General features: G+C 38.2%; 2 protein-coding genes across 2 annotated transcripts in view; one reads left to right on the top strand and one right to left on the bottom strand.

The window, feature by feature from the left end:
- Window positions 1-667: 667 nt before the first annotated feature.
- On the bottom strand, window positions 668-3,044 carry LOC131988302 (dipeptidyl peptidase 3-like). The gene has a single exon (XM_059353414.1). The coding sequence runs from the start codon at window positions 2,915-2,917 to the stop codon at window positions 737-739; it is 2,181 nt and encodes a 726-aa protein (XP_059209397.1). The 5' UTR covers window positions 2,918-3,044; the 3' UTR covers window positions 668-736.
- Window positions 3,045-5,681: 2,637 nt separating this feature from the next.
- sgpp1b (sphingosine-1-phosphate phosphatase 1b) overlaps window positions 5,682-22,474 on the top strand; it is a 33,915-nt gene continuing 17,122 nt past the window's right edge. Inside the window, exons 1-3 of the mRNA XM_059352763.1 lie at window positions 5,682-6,433; window positions 6,548-7,023; window positions 21,611-21,700. Of these exons, the coding sequence (XP_059208746.1) occupies window positions 6,034-6,433; window positions 6,548-7,023; window positions 21,611-21,700 (966 nt within the window). The 5' untranslated portion in view covers window positions 5,682-6,033. The remainder of the gene's footprint in view (window positions 6,434-6,547; window positions 7,024-21,610; window positions 21,701-22,474) is intronic.

The raw sequence follows: 22,474 nt of genomic DNA, 5'->3' as shown, positions 1-22,474 counted from the left end.
ATAATGATCATTTTGTGAAGATTAAAGCCTTATTCTGACCATGCCATTATTGTAGAGTAAAAGTATTTATACCCAGGAACCATTTATATTGTCAGGCAGCATTGGTTTAATGGACAGTTCTTAATATTGGTTATTAGAAAAACATGCGTCCTAAATGCATCTAACAGAGTCGTGGTGTCGTATCAGAGCATTTTTTGTCTTGGGCAGATCTGTTCTATTCGTATGGCTTTGTTGTATTGTATGAACCTTTTAATTTAGTCTCTTCAGAAGTCTCTCCTTAACCCATAAGAACCCAGACCCAGTTATCCATAAAGGAAAGTTATGGGGGATATATCACAGACCAAGTGAACCACGCAGAACATATTTATGATGTGGGTTTTTTTGTCATTCTGTGTCTTTTTTTTGTAATTTTGTGGGGTTTTTTGTGTGTCTTTTTTAAGTAATTTAGTTTTTTTTCTGTCATTTTGTGTCTTTTTTTTTGGTCATTTTGTGTCTTTTTAAAGTAATTTAGTGTTTTTTCAGTCATTTTGTGTCTTTTTTGGTCATTTTGTGTCTCTTTTTTAGTAATTTTGTGTCTTTTTTAAGTAATTTAGTTTTTTTCTGTCATTTTGTGTCCTTTTTTTAAAGTAATTTTGTGTCATGCGTTACCAATCAATTTGCGTTCATATACAGTTTAAAGCAATGTGATTATAGTTGGTATCTCTGAAGCCTATGGAGCAGATCATCAGTCCATCCATCAACACCAGCAGGGGGCGTCTCTTTTGCACAGCTCCAGAAGGTCGGTCTCCAGCTGCTCCGCGTCATCCTGGAAGCGCTCAGTGAAGGACTGAATCAAACCTGCCGCACTGCCTTCGTATTCAACCAGCTCCACACTGTCCCCATTGACTTTGGTGTTGGCCTGGACCAACATCTTACGATCTTCCTTCCTCAGCAGGACCGTCTCCCGGAGACGCAAGAAGTTGTGAGCACCGCCGTCGCTGACAGTGGAGTAGCCGTCATAGAGAGCCCTGCCTCCTTCCACATCTGCTGTTGCCTTCAAGACCTGCAATTTACGGAGGAACCTGTGGATGGCGTTATGGCCCACAGTATGGATCTTGCTTCTGTCCAGGGTGATTCGGGCGTCAGGCTTGCCGTCCGGTCCGGTCACTTCCTCCAGGCCCACCAGGTCCTCCCCGGCCTCCAGCAGGACACGCAGGATCACGAAACGAGCCTGCATGTGAGCCTGTCTCCAGCTCTTGCTCTCAGTTGTGTAGAACTCCAGACCCAACAGTCCAGATCTGACCATGTTGAGCCAGTTAATGTACACCACATCATCTGCATCCTGGCCCTCGTGGCCAAAAATACTGAGCACTTGCTTGTTGAGACACAGATAGAGTCCGACACACTCAGCGCGGCATTCCTCATAAGAGGAAGCAATCGTGGAGAACTTGCTGTCCCACGTCTCGCTGCTCCGATACCAACTGGACACTGGTTCTCCTGTCTCTGGGTTGGTCACTTTACTCTTGTCAAAGTTGAATTCGCCCTTGTCATCCTGGACGAACAGCTTGCCGCTTCCATGACCCAACAGCTCGTGAAGTCCAACCTGCACCTCGAATGACGGACCCTTCCACTTGATGAACAAATCCTTGTCCTCCTCCTCCAGGAAGGTGAGCTTTTCTTTTTGAGTAGCATAGGCTACAGCCAGCACGTTGCCTAGTGACACGTTTTTAAAGCCCTCCGACTGTCTGATGTCATCATAGTTGGGGATGTTGATGCCAGCTGGTATTCCGCTGCTGGCGTAGGTGAGAACATCCAGCGAGGTGAAGTCCGGTTTGAGGAAAGTGTCCTTCTCGAATTCCCTCGGCCACGGCAGCTCGGGGAGTAAGACCTCCGCTGAGTTCACCAGTTTGGCAAAACGCTCGCTCATTGCCTTGTTGACAATGGCAATGAAACCTTCAAACTCTCCTCTGGAGCCAAATGGGTCCCTGTAGCTCTCTATGAATCCTATATAACTCTCAACAATTGGTCCCTTATCTTTGATCCAGTAGCGCGAGCCCTCTTTATGGGCTTCGACTGAGCCAAAGGTGAAGCTCCTACTGTACTCTTCAAGCATCTTTCTCTGGTTCTCATTGGCAGCGTAGGTCTGTGCTTGCTGGAGGTAATAAGAGACTTTCTCCATGAGAGGAGCGTAGTCGCCCCTCGTCACAGTGAACTCTTTGTCTTCAAAGTTGAAGCAGCCGCAGCACGAGTCGCACTCCCCCTCCACTGCGCAGTCTTTCTGCACAGCGGACGCCAGGCGCACCTCGTAGCAGGCTTTACCTCCATCGTCCCTCTTAAACAGACGGGTGTTGTAAGCTGACAGTTTTTTCGAGTCGAGAAACTTCTGAGCCAGCTCAGCGTCCTCAAGATCGCAGTTCCCTGAGAAATAGGTGGTAATTCCCTTGTTCCCCAGACCCAGCTGTTTCTGTCTGTCCTCCAGGGAGTAGAGGAGACCGGAGCAGCTGTCCCACAGAGCCTGCATCTCAGTGGGCTGCTCCTGAAACGCCTGGCTGGCCTTCACCAGAGCTTCCAGCTTCTCCTTGGGTAGATTCGGGATGAACTTGGTGTCTCCAAAAGACTTGTAGTTTCCCATGTTGGCATACAGACCAGCTGCATACACCAAGAATGCCTGGTACTCCTCGGAGCTGAGTCCAGTTGCTGTGGCGACCTGTTCCAGCTGTGCAGGAGTCTGCTTCTTAAAGATTCTCTGCAGCAAGACAAAGATGTCTGCCGACTCTGGAGATGTCTGCAGCAGCACTACCAGACCACCATACCAAGCGGCGCGTGACAGGAAGTGAGAATACATTTTCTCCTGGGGTGAAAGCAAACAGAAGGCCTCGCCACAGCCAAGTGAAGAGATGCCAATATCATTTGGGAGGTAGTACTGGGAGTCCACCATCTTTAGTCTGACGTTTAACACTGACGATGAAGAATCAACAGCTTGTGTCCTTATTTTCCTCAATAGCTCCGGCGTTAAATTGCAGTCTCACTGTCTCATGCTGTGTACTTCCTCCCCATCCCTGATCTACAGCATAAGACTACAGACTAGGCGCGCTCATGTGACGTATTGAGCACATCTATTGTACGTGCGCGCCGGAACCACTGATGCATTCAGGGGCTCATAGGAAACTCAAACTTTGGAGTCTCGCTCCGTTTTTTAAGATACCGTGTTTGCATTTTTGTTTACATTTTTGTTGTTTTTGCATCTTTGAATACAAAGGTTCATAAGACACGCATAATTTCCACGGTTTCCAGACACATTTTATTACAGTTTATTTGCAAAATTATTTTGTTTGTTCAGTTATAGTTTCTGTATATTTAATTTTACAACATGAGTCTGAATGTCCAGGTTGGAGCTCATACATAAACAAGCTTGTCAAGAAATCATAAGACCTCATGAATTAAATGCTATGACAATTTCCTTTTAAATAAGGCAAAAAGTTGACCCCAGGACACACTACAAAGGACAGAATAAAAAAGAAGAAATGCATCTAAGTAATAGATGAATAAATACATTTGGGCAAATGCAATAAATAACACATAATAACATAAATTAAAAGAAATAATAACCAATTTAAAAATACATGTGAAAAATATAAAAAAATTGTGAAAAATGAATGAATGAATTGAATAATAACAAAAAGAGAATTAATACAGAGATAAATAAATAAATAAAGAACCAAATTAATTATACTTTGGTTCATGTAATAGTTTATTCATTTATTAATCTCATATTTTTTATGCGGAAAATGCAGAGGAAAATAATGCAAAAATGTATGATAATCAATTAAAAAATATATAAAATTTTCAATTATAAATAAATAACTCATTTATAAATAATATTTTTTTTAAATGAATACCGAGGTAAATAAATAAAGAATCAAATTACTTATATTTTGGTACTTTTAATGGCTTATTCATTTATTAATCGAATCATGTTTATGTCGAAAATGCAGAGGAAATTAATACAAAAATGTATAAACATTACCAAGTTAAAATATATTAAAAATGATAAATAAATAATTCATTTATGAATAATATAAACATTTTTTAATACTTATGTAAATAAATAAAGAATCAAGTTAATTATATGTTGGTGTATTTAATGGTTAATCTATATATTAATCAAATCATTTTTATATGGAAAATGCAGGGGTAAATAATAAAAATATATAAACGTATAACAATAACCACTTAAAAAATAATACATAAATAGATTATTAATTTATAAATAATAAAATAAATAAATAAATAAAATATAATTAATACCGAGGTAAATACATAAATCAAATGAATTATATTTTGGTACATTTAATGGCTTATTTATTTTTATGTTTTTATTTTGGTAAACGGGTGGAAACAAAATATAACGGGAGTGTTAATTCTCCCCGCATGTTTGCTAAAACTTTTCTAAATTCCCCAGAAATAAAAAGAAGGAAAAAAAGATCCTGAATCTGTGTCCTTTTAACCCTATAAAGCCTGAACCACTAAATAATTGCCAGAAAATTCTTCTTTTTTTAAAACTGGAGTGTTTATTGAACCTGCTGACAGGTAATTAACAAAAAAATCTAAAAACAATAGGCATATATGATTTTAATTTGTATCATATTTGATACATCAGTTCTTTTTGTGCAATTTGTTGCTCACAGTTTGTTCTTGAACTAACAAAAACATATAAAACCCAACATTTTAAACCTTTTTAAGACTTTAATTCCTTTTAACATTTTCCTCAAACATGCAAAATATTTTTTTACATATAACACAACATCGTACATCTGCTGATATGAAGTTTTCACGCAGCAATGACTGATCCACCAGTGGAACCTGCATATAAATTTTGCTATATCTTGTATTTTTGTGCAATTTGTTGCTCAGTTTTTTTTTCTTCCACACATGTATACATCAGGTTTTTCAGGAAAAAAATATCACACTGATGATGTATACTTCCCTACAAAGTCTAACTGCAGTAACTACGCAAAGGGTTAAACTGAGAAGAACTGCTTTAAAGTTTTTTAATAAAATCATGACGGTTTATTTCACCTTTGACCCCAAAAAATGTAGTTACTGCTCTCTGGTTTTGCTGTAAAAGGTTCTGATAGTAATGCACAAACAGAGTGGAGTAACTATAATGTTTTTGTTTTATTTCAGCTTTTATATTTAGTTTTCAGTGAATAAACATTTTCCAATTGATTTTGTTAGAAGGGTATTTAAAGTGTTTAACAACTCTTTTCAAAGATGTACGTATTTTAGACTTAATATTATAAATAAATGTTATAGTTTAGTCTTAATATAACTTTATCTCACTTTTTTACTTCATCACTATCTAGATAATAATTTCCCTTTCAAATAAACTTATAATTTCTATTATTTTTATGTTTAAATTAGTATACCCAAAGCAGACCGTGTTAAGTGCAATTACTGCTTGGTTTTGAGTTTGGTTTTGTGGTTTAAATATAATTATTTATCTGAAATAAAGCAAAATTGAAATCTAAAACTTTGTCACAAGATAAAACAGACATCAGGGGGTTCATTTTTAGTTATAACTCAATTTTGACCAAAAACGTAGTTACTGCAGTTAGGCTTTGTAAGGCAGTATAGGTCTCAAAAACTTGTGTATCAAATATGATACACTTGGCTTTATAGGGTTAACTGTAACCAAAGAATAGCGACATTTCCGACAGCCCTTGAACGCCTCTGGGAAGGCGCGCTCCCCTGAGTGCTGTGGATCTGTCAGTTGCAGGATAATACTTGGATAGCGGGTCACTGAACGCATCCTGTCCAACAAGAACCGGCCCGTTCCGTTCCGTCACCGTCAAACTTTTCCTTGCTTTTGGTCTGAACAACACCACTGGTCGTTATTATTACAACTTGTTATAGTTTAAAAAATCGGTTCGGGGTTCACTCTGCCAGGATGCACGGGTGAGCTAGCTGCGTTAGCCGGGGAGCTAGCGTCCATCGTCCGGTGTTCAGAGTCCGTGTTCAGCCGCGTGGGGGGTGAGGGACCCGGGGTGCAACATGGAGAAAAGTAGCCGTGTGGTGGAGCTGTACCACTACCTCCAAGACCCCCACCTTGTCGCTCGATTTCAGCGCTTTTGTGGGGTACACGGGACGTTTTCGAGACCCGTCAGCAGCAAGGAGACTGACGGGACCCACTCACACAACAACGGGGCTTGCCACCATCACGTCCCCGCGGAGAATGAGAGCGGAAACTCGGCCGTTATCGGAGCGGGGGAAGGGGAGATGGTTCAGACAGCGGGGGTACGGAAGAGGGGGGCGAGAAGCACAGCGGAGGAAAGAGAAAACCCTCCCCAGAACGGGGCACTTGTTTCTGCAGCGACCGCCGGGGGAGAAAGGGTTGGTGCCGGGGCCACCGGGGGTCACAGCCTGGCCGGGGCCCACAGCCTGGCCGGGGCCACCGGGGGTCACAGCCCGGCCGGGGCCACCGGGGCCCACAGCCTGGCCGGGGCCACCGGGGCCCACAGCCTGGCCGGGGCCACCGGGGGTCACAGCCTGGCCGGGGCCCACAGCCCGGCCGGGGCCACCGGGGGTCACAGCGGGGCCCGGCCGGACTCTCTGGAGGACAGGGAGAGGGATCTAAGCAGCGAGGACCAGGGTCCCCTGGTGAGCAGCACGCTGAAACCCCTCCGCAAAAACTCTCTAACGGGGGACGCCGGGCAGGAGTTCCTCATCCAGAACCGGTTCTTGTTCTACATGTTCACTCTGGGGACCGAGCTGGGCAACGAGCTGTTCTACATCACCTTCTTCCCCTTCGTCATGTGGAACATGGACGCCTTCGTGAGCAGGAGGCTGATCATAGTCTGGGTCTGGGTCATGTACCTGGGCCAGTGCACCAAGGATGTGATCCGGTGGGCCCGGCCCGCCTCCCCCCCGGTGGTCAAAGTGGAGATGTTCTACAACTCTGAGTACAGCATGCCGTCCACACACGCCATGTCCGGCACCGCCATCCCCTTCTCCCTGTTCTTCATGACCTACGGCCGCTGGGAGGTACAGTACAACCCGTTTTATTTACTCTCAAATTGTGCATAAATATTTAAAATTCAAAATGCAGCCACGTGAGAGAAGGGGAAGGTTGCAGGAGCCACTTCCTCCTCATTTCCACGAAAGAAACTGAGAAAGTTCCTCTTTTGATGTTTCACAACGTTCACCTGATGCATATTCATATTGCAAAGCTTGCATTAAAAATACAGTTCTGCCATCATCACACAGTCCCACTTTAGCAGGCCAGCAGGTGAGATATAGAGTGGCAGGGTGAGGCCAGTACATTTATTAATATTTCAATAAAAACAATATAACCTGCCACATTGCCACTTTTACAGAAAGTGTTGCCAAAGATAAATAATTTGATGAATATATGGATATACGCTCTTAGTTGTATTTAAACATAATTATTTTCCTTCTTTATTCCCCATTAATTATTCACTTTCCTATTCAGTTTTCCATTTTACTTAGAACAGATTTCACATTTTGACATATTTCATCAATTAATTAATGCCTATATTTGTTTCTCATGTCATGGTTGCTACATTTAATGGCATTTTGATTATTTATTGAGTCGTAAGATGCCAGAAAAGCCTGAAAATGCTTAAAAAGTGCTTGAGCCTCACAAATGACAGCCTCCAAAGTCCATAAAGTTAAATCAACACCTCTCTAAAATGATAAATAATATAAATAAACTGTCAACCAAGCGTCACAAAACAATTAATTTTGAACTCTTGAGGTGTACATATGCGCCCACTTTGCTTGTCTTTCATGGCTTTGCTCAAGGACACCATCATGTCACAGTAACACAAGATAACATGAGCCAAGTGGCAACTCTTGATACAGGATCACTGAGACTTTGCCCTCTGAAGCCGCTTCATTAACAATGAATGTGCAGGCGGCTCAGTGGATACAGTGACAGCAGCGTCTGTTCAGCTCTACAAGCACATTTGTTGACTCGTTACTGCTTGTACGACAGTGAAATCCAACTCGCTGTGGACACAACAAGACTAAAGTCTGCAGTCTCACAGCCAGCTCACAGTCCTGGGACGCTTTGATGATTTTTTTGGTGCCACATCCTGAAATACCCAGATCATCCACTACACAAAACCTTTATGGACCAAAAAAACAGCAGTGGACGGCTCCTCTCTCTCTGCTGCAGGACGGAGAGATTCAAAAGATCCTTCTCTCCTATATTATTATTATTATTATTATTCTCTCCTACAGACATCAGACTGTCTCATTCTAACAGAGATTCCACCAGACTAACTGAATTTACCCTCTGGGATAAATAACCCATAAGAACCCATGGTGACACCCGTGTAACAAACACTTTAAATCTTCTAGAATCTCCCATATTCAGCTTTATGCTTCACATTAACTCATTAAATCCCTAAGTGACATATACTCAACACCCTGGTGTGGTGGTCATGTGACTTTAACAGGAAGTGACTTCTCCAAAATGTAGCTGTGACTGGGAATAGAAATGTGAAAAAGTAGCTAATTTTAAAAAGCTTATTTTTTTGTTACTTGGCTAAGTTTAAACCCATTTAACAATTCTAAACCGTTAATAGGGAACTGAACAAATTAAAGTCACAGTTTTGATATATGTTATGGAGATGCAAAAGAAAAAGACACATTTTCTGCTTACAGAGACAGCAATTTGCCTATTTTTTTTTCTATTTTAAAATAAGAAATATCATAAACATAAATACCATAAACGGCCAATTTAACATTCATATGTGACATCACAGATCTTTGGCATTTAGGGGTAACATTTTTTATTTTTTTTTTAAACATCAGAAATGTGTTTTATGTGGTCAACTTATAGAACACATCCTTTTAGGATAACTGGGTCTGGGTTCTTATGGGATAAAGTCATTTTGATTTTTTTGAGTTCTGACGTCCCATTGGTCCTACAGCTCTATAGTCAAAAAAGTGATCTTTCTTCAACCCTAAGCATTAGTTAACACAGCGTTGCTACTAAGGGATGACAATCACATGGTTCATCATGATCATCAATTGTTTGTACAACAAAACTATTTTGGCTGACATCACAAAGTCGACCATGATACTATTTCGGTTAGATTAAATTCAGAGCCTGTGATCAATGTAAGAAGAGAGCATATGTCCATTTAACACAATTACTTATGCTGATATTATGTCACTCAAAAAACAACTAGATCATGATTTGACAGCTTAAATCTCTTCCAGACATTTAAATGAAAAACAACCTGTACTTTTAAATACAGTGAATATTGTAAAGTTGGTTATTCAAAAAAAAGGCCTAAATATGATAATATATATATCAATTTTTTCACTTTTTATTGATTTTATTTATTGTATCATCCCATTATCATTGTATTCTTCAAGAAGCTTCTTGGCAGTCACTGGATCAGTGTGTATGTCCGTCTACTGGGCCATTGGAGCCATATTTCTATACAGCTGACCAATAGTTGCTTTTTATACATAAGGAAGATTTTGATTTATATTTGAATAGCAAACTTTTTTAGTTTTTGGCGACAAAAAACATTAAATTTGAATATGTCAATTTTGGTGTTTTTTTGCTATTTTTGACATGTTACAGACCAAAAAAGATGATGGACTGAGAAAATATGAAAATATTTTGTCAGCCTCCATTGTGCTTTGACATTCTAAAACATTGATGACACCATGTTGACATTTAGTATACAAGATTCTGCAATTTTCACCACTTCCTCAAGTCCATAAAGACAAACTGAAGTGTCCTGAATCATTGGAATAATGTGCACGGAGGACTTTAGCTTTAACAGGCGGTTCTCTGTTGTTCTTTTCTTCATCTCCTCCTATTCACTCAGGAGGAACAACACTCCATTGTGTCCAGTCTGTAAAGACCAACAGAAAGTCTGTGTAGTCCACTTCCATTGTGTCCCTGTGCATCCACACTGTGGGGACACACAACAACCTGCAGGAAGCCCATTTGATTTTCACTGAACTGAGACACAGAAAACTCAACCGATGGTGCATTTCTGCTGTTGTGGAGTTGATTTATCATTTATATCATTGCTTTAGTACATTGGTTTGATCATCATTTTTCTTTCTAGCAAATAATAACAAACATTTGCTGGTGTCAGACTCTAAAAAGGTTGCTGTTTATCATTCTTTTTTGAATAGTTATGGGATTTGGACTGCTTGTTGGACAAAATAAACAACTGGAACACATGGCCTTGGGCTGTGGGAAACTGTGATGAGCATTTGTCTGACAAATGAATTCATTTGAATTAATCTTTCTGTCTCAACGGCTTAAAAATATGCAAATAACCACGTTTAACCACGTTTTGAGTATGTTGTACAGTCACACTAGTGAAATAACCAAGATTTAAAATTTGGACTGTGGTTCAATGACTTCTGCACACAGAAGAACATTTTCCCTGCTGATCTGAGAACTCCTCTGCAACAATTATCTGCAGTTGCAGGCCAGTTGAGACGGCACTGATTACCACTTCATGTGAAGTACGATCCCCATAATACCCTGTTATGCTCTCCAAATCTTTGTTTGATGTTTAACAGTCATTACTTTGGTGTGGGTGGGATTAAAAAAAAAAAAGCCCAGAGTTTCGAAAAGAGAAATGCGTGGGATGCCTGTATTGTCTTGTCTGAATCACAGCGAGCGAGAGCAGAGGTGGGATTGATTTACGACACTCTGCCTCCCCGTCTGTCTGCCAGAGGTGGAGATAAGAGAGCTGACCCCTGACCTCTGAGTGTGGGGCTCCAAGATAAGACTGATTTAGTGTCTGTAGCTCTTCTATGTCTCTTCAACACACAAGTTGTAAGACATTTCAGAAAAGCTCTCAAATTTGAACAAAACGATCCCTGTAAGGTCTTAAAATACAAACTGCTGTGCTGCTTGTTTGGAACACCAGATAAGACTGTCCTATTTTTGAAGCTGGTGCTCATACACTTGTTTTGGTCTCACATGCTGTTAGGGCTCTATATGGCCAAAATCCTCTATCCCCATAGGGATCATTTAATATCTTGATAAGAATATATATCATGATATATCATGGTTTCTGGTAATTCAAGAAAGAAATAGTCCAAATGAAATAATCACATGATAAAGCCTATGTTTCATGTACCTTATTAACTTTAGTGCAAAGTTAACTTTTTAAAGTGAGATTACAGAGAAATAAATCAATTGATCTAGCCTGAATCTTCTCTAAATGGGCCTGGCCCGTTAACATGAGGGAGGTAGAAAAAGTCAAATGAATCAAAAACCTCTAATGAATACTTTTTACAGGACAGGTAGCAGATACTAAATCACATAATTATTTATACATTTGGCCTGAATCAGCTGCATGTAAGGTGTATAGTTTAGTCTTCATAACCTCACTGATTATTATATCACTGATTATAATAACTGAGGATAGCTGAAGAGAAGAGCTTCTCCTACTGCTTTGTTTACATTGGATGTATTTGGATGACCCCACAGTATAAAAAATATAGTAAATCTATATACGATAGACATGTTGTTTTTAATTTTGACAATAGGTCTCGTCATGCTTTAACTTTGCCCTAACTTGGATTTAATAAGTCGTAAAATCAACATGCATTTACCTGACAAGAACCACACCTTGCATATAGGTTTTGACCTGTCCTAGTAAAGTGTACAGTACAGGCCAAAAGTTTGGACACACCTTCTCATTCAATGTTTTTCCTTTATTTTCATGACTATTGACATTGTAGATTCATCAAAACTATTAATGAACACATGTGGAATTATGTACTTAACAAAAAAGTGTGAAATAACTGAAAACATGTCTTAAATTCTCAAAGGGTGGTTACTTTGAGGAATCTAAAATACAAGACATGTTTTCAGTTATTTCTCACTTTTTTGTTAAGTACATAATTCCATATGTGTTCATTCATAGTTTTGATGCCTTCAGTGAGAATCTACAATGTAAATAGTCATGAAAATAAAGAAAAGCGCATTGAATGAGAAGGTGTGTGTCCAAACTTTTGGCCTGTACTGTATGTGTGCTACACATAATCAAATACAAGTCAGATTAAGTGCTCTGATGCTGATGGCACAGGCTGCTGATGTAGGCAAATTTTTATTTTGCAAGAATGGTAAATGACAGGTCAGCAGGTTTGCATAAAATCAAACTGGTTTAAGCTCGTACACCGGGGCAAACCAACAAATAGACCCAACTCTAAATGTGGCTTTCCTCTGTATTTCGCTGATTTAGATTACAGAATTATTGGATATTCCCTGACATGAACCAGGATCAATTGATGGTATAACAAAGTGACTGTACACATAATTCATTAACTCAAGGAATTGTGGTATTCAGTTCAGTGTCCAGATGAAGTTGAGAGATAAGTCCCTGCTTCAGACTGAGGAGAATGTCCTTCACGTCCCCGCTGCTCGCTGTAGTCCCTCTGTGAGCGTTCCTGCTGCCTCAGCTGCCTTGTCTCAGCAGAGCAGGAATGTTTGGATCCGGATGGGCCACAGCGAGATGGTCCTCCTCCCATCCCACCGCCCTCCGCCAGCTCAGACATTAACTAGAGCCAGATGTCTCTCCCTCTCTCTTTATGGAAGATACTGGTAAGGGTGAAATAAAGGGAGGGGACGAGGGAAAGGACAGAAAAGAGCAGCTGAAGGCGAGGAAAGTAGGAGAGAGAGAAGGCAAAGGAAAGATTAGATGGAGAAGATGAGACTAGAGGGCAAGAGATGGAGGAAGCAAAGAGGAGAGAAGAGGGGATTATTACAGAGAAGTGAGGGAGGAAAGAGGAGAAAAAAGACTGCAAACAGAGATAAGAGATAGATAGATAGATAGATAGATGTACTTTATTTATCCCAAGCTGGGAAATTACAGTGTAGCAGCAGCATTACACACAGAGACAATGACAACACAATTAAATAATTAAATAAAAAGAACAACCTAGGCATACTTCAAGCAATAAAATATAAAAATACAATAAAATGTAATGTAAAAATACAAATAAAGTGTCTAAAGAAGGAGTATGTATTAAGGAGTAGAATTCCAGTGCAGAATAAATATGAATATGCAGTATACAAATGTTGGTGCTATGAAACAAATAAGGTGCAATGAACAGTGTGCATAAAAAACACAAAGTGCATAACGACGGTATGTAATGAAGGGGAAGATCTGAGGGGAAGATGAGAGATGGAGGAAAAGATTGTTGGAGCAGATTAGACCAGCAGAGGGATGAGAGAAAGATTTAAGACAAATCCGAGCAGAAAGATGAGGCGTGGTTTTAGCACATTGTGTGATTATAAATTCTCACTGCGTCCAGTCCAGAAACATTATGGTAAACAGGCATTGTGTGACACTTCCTCCCTGCAGCAGGAACATTAGGTGGAACAGTGCAGCGTGTTCCTGCCAGCATGAATAACTTTAACAGCATATAGCATTCCCATAACTCCAGTTAGAGTTTTACATTGTGTTTTCATTGAAACCGCAGATGAATATCAGCTGACAGTCTGTACTGTTGCATTCAAAAGAAGGAAAGTGTTTGCTTTTTTTTGCCAACATTATCTTTATTGAGTTTTCAAAATGTTTCCAAAATACATAAATATACAGAAATAAGAGTGCTCTCACAACAAAGGAGACATCAGGTGCAACTAAGTTATTGTCCAGCATTCAGGTTGTCCTTCCTTGAAAATCAGGAATTTATAAGATAACATAGAGCAACACTTAGGTGAAAGTTCAAATATAAAATACAAACAAACAAAAACCCCCAAAAATACAACAACAAACAACCAAAAAAAAACAACCAGAATAATAATAATAATAAGAGTTTCTCCATCTTATCACGAGTTAGCCCAGGTTATTTCACTATTTAGCATGGTTCAAAAATACAAATGCAGATGTACAATTCACACAGAATAAAGAAATCACATATCAAAATACAAATTATTTTAGATCACTGCAAGGGATTACCCCGTGTATGCTTTTTTAAAGAACACTGATGGTACTTTGATGCAATATTTCCATTTTATGCTACTTAAAAAAAGTAAAATATTGTGTTTTTTTTTTGGGAATTATAATAATAATATATAATTTTATGTTATATATATCATTATATAAAGCAGTTAAAGTGATCTCCAGTTTTACCAATGACAACATTTAAAATGCTGTTTACTTAACATTCATAAAATATTAAAGTAATACAAATACAATGTAATATAACTAGAAGTGCTTTTTCTATCACTTTATATATATATATATATATATATATTAATTTACTTATTCACGCACATTAAGATTCCAGTTTCTCAACGAAAAACCAACCTATTTAGAGACACTAGACATTTTTTATTCAATTATTTAATTCCATCATTTTTTTTTTAATCATGCCTATCCACTTTATTTTTCTTAAGATTCTGTCTTTTTATCAATTTCATCTAGTTTTTAGTCTAATGTCTTATTGTATTTTATTGTCATGGTTTTTTTTAATCTAATCCTTTATTGTATTTTACTCAATTTTTCTAACTTTACTCTTATGTTTTTAAATTTTCACAGTTTGTATAGATTTGCGTGCATTGGCATATAATAATTTAATGGCTTTTGACTTTTAAGAAAAATGTTTTTTACGGTCTTCACTTTTTCTTTCTTAATTATTGGTCTGTCAATCATCTGAGAAGCACTTTGAATTGCACTAACCAGTTTGAAAGGTGCTATAGATGCTGTAGAGTTTGATTGACTTAAGTAAAGTATATTTGATTATATCTTCCAATATGCTTAACACACAAAGAGACAAATTAAAACCTCAGAGCCAAAACGTTTCCTCAAATGTTTCCATCTTGTTTTCTCTCATTTTGAGCTGTAAATGTGTGAAGTTGCACTTTCTAGTCATCAAATAAACACATGGTAATAGCCATGATAAGTAATTAGATCTGGGCTCGCTCACCGCCAAAATAAGACGGATATTCACAACATTGGTTTGTACATTGCCTCAAAAATACTAGTTTACATGTTGGCAGTGTTGTAAGTCAAACACAGCACACCCTGGGATCTGTGTGGTTTGGGTGTGTGTGTGTGTGTGTGTGTGTGTGTGTGTGTGTGTGTGTGTGTGTGTGTGTGTGTGTGTGTGTGTGTGTGTGTGTGTGTGTGTGTGTGTGTGTGTGTGTGTGTGTGTGTGTGTGTGTCTATGTCTATGTCTGTGTATGTTGCGTATATGTCACGTGAGGGAGCGCAGAGCAAACCCGACACTGAGGCTAACAGTCAATAAGCAGTGTGCACAGAACCACAAGCCACACACGCACAAAAAAATACACCATGTCCATAAAACTTTGCACAAACCGAGCACCGCAGCACCGCCGCGGTCCCAGGCACGAGGCCAGAGCGAGCAGCAAACACGGCCGTGGGAGCCGCCGACACATGCTCTGTTTGCACATGGACGCTGTTTGGACAACATCTCCACAGATCTCCTCAGACTCATTGCTTTCCACACACACACAGTGTTGGTCTGAGCATGTTGGACGGCTGCGTCTGACCCAGCTCCACAGCTAATCCTCACACATAAAGACGCCTGTTTCCAAACCAAAAACTTCCCTCTGCACTGACCTCATTGTGGAAAGAGGTCTTAGTTTATAATAGACACTGTGAAGTGAAGCCTGGTGGTTAGAGAGACACCTGTAGGACTCAGGAGCCTTTCCTGTCTCTGGAACCAGACTGTCACATACACTACTGGTCAAAAGTTTTAGAACACACCAACTTTTCCAGAATTTAATTGAAAATGATGCAGTTTAATGTCTCAGTGTACTCTGAAATTAATGCACATTTGCAACATTTAAAAGTCTTTATTGAGCATGATAGTGTTTTGAAAGTAAAAAAAAAGATTCAAAATCACATTTTATGTTGGACTAAAGGACTAAAAAAAAGACACAAAATGACCAAAAAAAGACACAAAATGACAAAAAAAGACACCAAAAGACACAAAATGACTAAAAAAAGAAACAAAATGACCAAAAAAAGACACAAAATGACTTACAAAGACACGAAAAGAATTCAAAAATGGACAAAATAGCCCAAGACTCCATAGAGTTAAGTTGTTAACCCATTTCTTGTTCCCTGAAAAAGGCCTACTTGTATAATTCTGAAATGTACATTATTTTTCAGTTTTGGTTAAGCTTACCTTTTTTTATTTACCTCTGGCAGTTCACCACTTACCTTTGTACCCTTTCAAGCTGTTCATTTGACTTGAACTGCTTGAATTTCAATAAAAAAATGGAAAAATTGGGGTGTTCTAAAACTTTTGACCGGTAGTGTATTTGTGGCACCACTTGTTTCTGTCTGCAGACTCTGAAGCTAAATGGCTAAAGTGTAAATATTGGATTATTGTTCTGTATTATATACAGAAAGCAACAGTTTAAACTCATTCTGCTGCTTAAAATTTTGGGAGTTGATTTAAAATAGAAAAGCATTTCTGTTCTACTACTTTTAAACACTGCACATATTGTCTATATTGTACATATTATTTAATGTGCATTCAAATTATATAGTTACGATTCTTAACAGTGCTTATTACAGTTAATTTTGAGCATTTTGCACCAAAATAGCAAACAAATCCTACTTGGTTATAAACTAATTTCCAAAGTTCTTATTCATTGCTCAAATTTATACCTATGAAAAGTTTTGCACAATAGTCCCTATATAACTTTGATTTTGGTTTAAACACATAAATACCACTCATTTAAAACACAAAACAGGAAAAAAAACTAATCATTTGCGGACAGTCATAATAAAACAAAACTTCAGATCAGCATTTGCCTGCATGGAAAAACTTAAAACGATGGCACAAAAGATAAATATACTGAACTCCAGCACAAGTTTTAAAGTGGGCAGAGAGTAAAGTGGGTTAATTATATGCCAGTAAAATATGTGAATAAATCACACTGATATTTATTTACTTTTCCATGAAGCGCAGGCTGTGCATGCTTTTGGATAAACACTTCACCAACAACCTCTCTGGCAGATAAGCAGCCATTATCTGGAACAAAGGTTATCTCTGTGTTACAGGGAGACATTCGTCCAGTGAAATACTCCGAGGCTGGAGTCCAGCAGCCAGCGCTGCCAGTAAACCAGCTCTCTATGTTTTTAATCCATCAGGCTAATGCAGGTTGTAAAATATCCTGTTTATGTCATTGTTATTGCTCCCTTTCAGTCTGCTGCGTGTTTTACTTGAGTCACCTTGAACCACAGAGTGCAGGGAGGCGTCTGATAGAGCTGCAGCAACGTTTCAACAAAGTAGAGAACACACTGCAAAAAAAGAAAAGTTGGGTGAACTAAAAATTTCAAGGCAACAAACTTCAATAAAATTTTAAGTTGGACAATTAAACTACATATTTTAAGTTTTGTTTTTGAGTTTGCTCAACTCTGAATTCTGATTTTTGTCAACTCAACTGTAAGTTGTACTTATAATTTCGAACCTGGTCTCACAGAAATCCGTGAAATAGCCATGGATTTCGCTTAACTCAAAATCCGAGGAATAGCCACGGAATCGCTCAAATTTCCGTGAAACTGACACGGATTTTGCTACAATGCAAGTTAATGATGTTCCAGCATACAAAGTGATTATGTACATTCACTGAGTGAATATTTAGAAAATAAAGCTACTCTTGTAGCTGTAACAAGCAGCGCCAGCAGCATCAGTTAGCCGCTAGCATCAGTTAGCCGCTAGCATCAGTTAGCTGCTAACTTTCGCTAATGACCGAATTTCCCAACAAAGAAATAAGAGTTATCAGAACTATTGTCCCTTGTTGTGAACCCCAACTTAAAGATATCAGTAACAACAACTCACCAACTTGTTTTTGAGCAGACAACTGGCTTCCTTTGTTGTGCTAACTTACATTATTGCCCTAAATGTCAATAATCTATATTTCCAAGTTTTACCAACTTAAATCACTGTTTTAGGCCAAAAAATACAAGTTGGCTTTTTTTGCAGTGCATGAAGAACCTCATGAAGTGCAGAAAGAGTCTTTAATATAATGCCTACAGCAGACATTCATTTCTTTTCTTTTCACTCATAAGGTCTGAAAATAAATACGATTTACAAATTTGGGCCGCAATGACAATTATTTTCATTGATGATAAACCTGTCAAATATCTTCTCAAATAATCCACTAGTTGTTTGCTCTATAACATGTTGGAAATGTCTTGTTTTGCCCATAACTCGAAGATATTCAGTTAACTGTCACAGAAGAGTAAAGAAACCGGAAAATACTCTGGAATAAGGGAATTTTTATATTCCCTTTTTAAAAAATTAATTTTTCATATTTTGAGGTTGCATTGGTGCTTCTTGTTATAACATTTAGTCGCACTGTTTCCAAAAATGACCACAAAATGCACCTAAATGGTCGCAGTCTGGATCCCTGGATTATCAAAATAGTAAGTGATACATTTTTAGTAGTAGAAAACTAATGGATTCATCTTTTCAGCTGTATAACGTGACAAAAAAACTATATTATGCCAGTAATTAAATATTACTGTAATGTTTCAATGTTTTGTGATAAAACTACAAAAGCAGTTTTTGTTTCTTCATGTCTGAGATAATGCTAATTTAAATGTATCTTAACATTAAAGGATTATAATCTGACCACCTAAAAATCACTTTCACACGGTAATTGTGAATGTAAACTTATTACAATATGGTTTTGAGTACCTACAAAAGAGCTTTATATAGAGTTAATTGTTTGAGATATACAACGTTATTAAATATTGTATTTTCACCTCTCTTCAATATAAAATGTGTTTATGTAAGGTAGTGCAGCGTGGCCATAGAATGGATCCCATTCTTATTCTTTAGTAGTGACACAGATATACACTACTGGTCAAAAGTTTTAGAACACACCAACTTTTCCAGAATTTAATTGAAAATGATGCAGTTTAATGTCTCAGTGTACTCTGAAATTAATGCACATTTTCAACATTTAAAATTCTTTATTGAGCATGATAGTGTTTTGAAAGTAAAAAAAAGATTCAAAATCACATTTTATGTTGGACTAAAGGACTAAAAAAAGACACAAAATGACCAAAAAAAGACACAAAATGACTTACAAAGACATGAAAAGAATTCAAAAATGAACAAAATAGCCCAAGACTCCATAGAGTTAAGTTGTTAACCCATTTCTTGTTCCCTGAAAAAGGCCTACTTGTATAATTCTGAAATGTACGTTATATTTGACCTTTTTTTATTTACCTCTGGCAGTTCACCACCTACCTTTGTACCCTTTCAAGCTGTTGATTTGACTTGAACTGCTTGATTTTCAATAAAAAACTGGAAAAATTGGGGTGTTCTAAAACTTTTGACCGGTAGTGTACATGGTGAAAGATTCTTCAATCTTCGCCTTATTTTCAGCTGTTTCTAGAGTTTAAACTGAGCCTTATCTCAGCATCAGAGTGCTGCTGCTGGAGGCTGGAGGTGTGGGAGTCCCGCTGATGCTTTGGGATTTGTCGTGTAATTCTGTGAGAGGAAATCTGAGCTGTCTCAACAACAATGAGGAGAACAAAAGGCTTTTAACAAGTGTGCAAACCTCAGCAGCTTTCATCTGTCATCTCTGTCTCCCCGGCTCAGCTGTCACTCATTTTCTTTCTCTCTTTCTGGCTGCGTTGACGCTGCAGACCTGCATGGAGCCGCTCAGATTTAGAGATGTAACAATTGATTAATGAAACAAATAGTCAGGTGACAGAAAATGACTATTATCGAGCAAATATTTTGATCATGCGATCAAAGTTTTAGTGATTTTTTTTCAAGCTGAAAAGACAAATGTTCCTTTGTTTCAGCCTCTCAGATTGATCAATGGTGAAAACAATCATTAGTTGCAGCTTTTGTGTGAACCAAAGTCTTTGATATCAGGTTGTTAAGTGTACTGAAGAGCCTCCAAACTGCACTTGTATTTGAAACACACTGAGTAACTTTAATTTTGTTCAGTTTGTGAGTTCCTGAGACGAGCTGCAGATAGTTGAATGACAGAACAATTTCTTTTCAGCTGAGTTGATTGTTCAGTTCACACATCACATGCAGGTCTCATGGCTCTGAATCTGATTCTAAGCCTTGTATTAATGTGACCCAGATCCAAACTGAGACACTGTGACTCAGAGCAGCCTTTTTTTTGCAGTTTGCACTAATTAGAAAACACATGAAATCTAAGTCACATGAGGGATAAACAATCTGACTTTGGACACTTTAAGCTGCAGCTTGAACCTTCCTCTCCCTCTCTCTCTTCCTGCTGCAGAACAAGTTCATCTGATAAGGAAACATTGCTGAAATGTTTATGAGGTCAAATACATATCATATCCGCTGCATCACTGCAATATGTTATCGAGGCTTGTTACAAGCTGTACACTGAACAAAGGCTATAGCGTACACAATCATTTTATTACCATTATTATCACCTGAGTCAAATGATAAACATGCAGGATTTTGATAAACCAGCTTTGATAAAGAGACTCATTAACAAATATGCTTTACATAATGTGAAGCATGGACTCGCTGACATCAGAACAAAGCAGAGATGACTGTATGTGCATTTTAAATGTATTCAGCTTTAATATTTTAAATTAATTATTCAAAGCGTTTCGTGGAGGTTTCTTGACATCGTGTGTGAAGGCCTTTGTACACCAAGTCTGTGGTTATTGCATATTTTAAAATAAATAAGACAACTCATTGTGTCAAATATGTTTACACAATGGCTTCCAGACTTTCAAGTTTGATTTTCTGTGCCTTTTCAAGACGTGTTTGACAACTGAGAGTTACTGTATAGGCACATGTCATCACCAAAAATGTAAAAAAAAAAAAAAAAAAAGTATTAATATAATTTTAAAGGTGAATTTCACTCTTCAGAGCCTTGAGCTGGTAAAGCATGCTCTGCTTTATTGTCTATTTTAGTCTGAAAGGGACCATAATTAACTAAAGTAACATGCTGTATTAAATATCATCTCATGGTTCTTGGGGGTTTTTGTTTTCTACTTTCAGGAATTGAGACACAACACAAACTACAACACTACTACCGTAATTTTCGGACTATAAGCCGCGCCTTTTTCCCCATTTTTCGATTCTGCGGCTTATATAACGGTGCAGCTAATCTATGGATTTTTACAGCTAACGGCCACTAGGTTACCTCCTAAATCTATGGATTTTACAGGTTACAGTCCACCAACTTTAACTCTATGGGCTCTATGACCTCTTTTACAGCCAGCTTGACTGTCTATAACTTAAAAGCTGCATCATATGCATTTCTACGGTTGTTTTCCATAATGACGGTTTGTGCATGAAAACTTCCTTTGCACAAACTATCTCGCTACAAAAAAAATATTTTTCTCGAGTTAGAGACCTGTTTTGTTGTATCCTCATCAAACCAATATAATAAAACACTTGCTGGCTACAATTTATAATCCTGATTTATTTGTATCAGTGTTACTTAACACAAAAACTCTGGTTAATGGTGAACCTAAAGCCATTTCAAAACACCTCTTCGGACTCCAATGTGTGTTTTTCCATGATTAAATAACATTTTCTGTTTAATCACAAAGTTAAATGTCTGATGTGTGTATGTTGTGTTAAACAGTGTCTCCTTTCACCTCCACAGTACCCGTTCACACTGGGCTTCAGCTTGGCTCTCTGCTGGTGTCTGCTGGTCTGTGTCAGCCGAATCTACATGGGAATGCACTCAGTCCTGGTACGTCCTCAAACACACACACACACACACACACACACACACACACACACACACACACACACACACACACACACACACACACACACACACATTCTTGTTTTTCTATCTTTGTGAGGGCCCTCATTGGAATAGTAAATTCCCTGGCAAGGTTATAATAGTTTGGGATTTTTCATTAGTTTTGGCTTTAATTTTCGTTGTCAATTTTTGTTTTCAAATTCAGTTAGTTTTAATTAGTTTTTAGATTGAGTTTGCTAGTTTTAGTTTAGTTTTTATTAGTTTTAGTGTTAGTATTAGTTTTTTGTAATGGGGTATTTGTTGGGTGGGAGATTAAAAGAGGTCACAGTAAATTTTGCCTTTATTTCCTTTGTCTGATCCATCTTCATTATATATGAAAAAAGTTGACAAAGACGAAAACGAAGGACATTTTCACTATAATTTTAGTTAGTTTTGTAACCACACAATACAGTTTCAGTAAATTATCATTATCATGTGACCTTTAACCCTTTAAACAAAGTCTGAAATCTAAAAAAAGCCTTTAAAGAAGTGAGGACCGGCAAAATGTCCTCACTTTGCAAAAATGTCCTCACTCTGTTGGTTAAAAACGTGTTCTGGTCCTCACTATGTAGGAAGAACAAGAACACACACACACACACACACACACACACACACACACACACACACACACACACAGATGGTGTCGGCCTTGCCGCCTGCAGTGCCAGTTTGTCGTCATTCTGTCCGTGTGAACATGATAGCTGACACAGTGGAAACTGT

Source organism: Centropristis striata, chromosome 16 (genome assembly GCF_030273125.1).
Source record: "Centropristis striata isolate RG_2023a ecotype Rhode Island chromosome 16, C.striata_1.0, whole genome shotgun sequence".
NCBI lineage: Eukaryota > Metazoa > Chordata > Actinopteri > Perciformes > Serranidae > Centropristis > Centropristis striata.
Note: the sequence above shows the minus strand (reverse complement) of the source record. Positions and strands in the feature narration are given on the sequence as shown.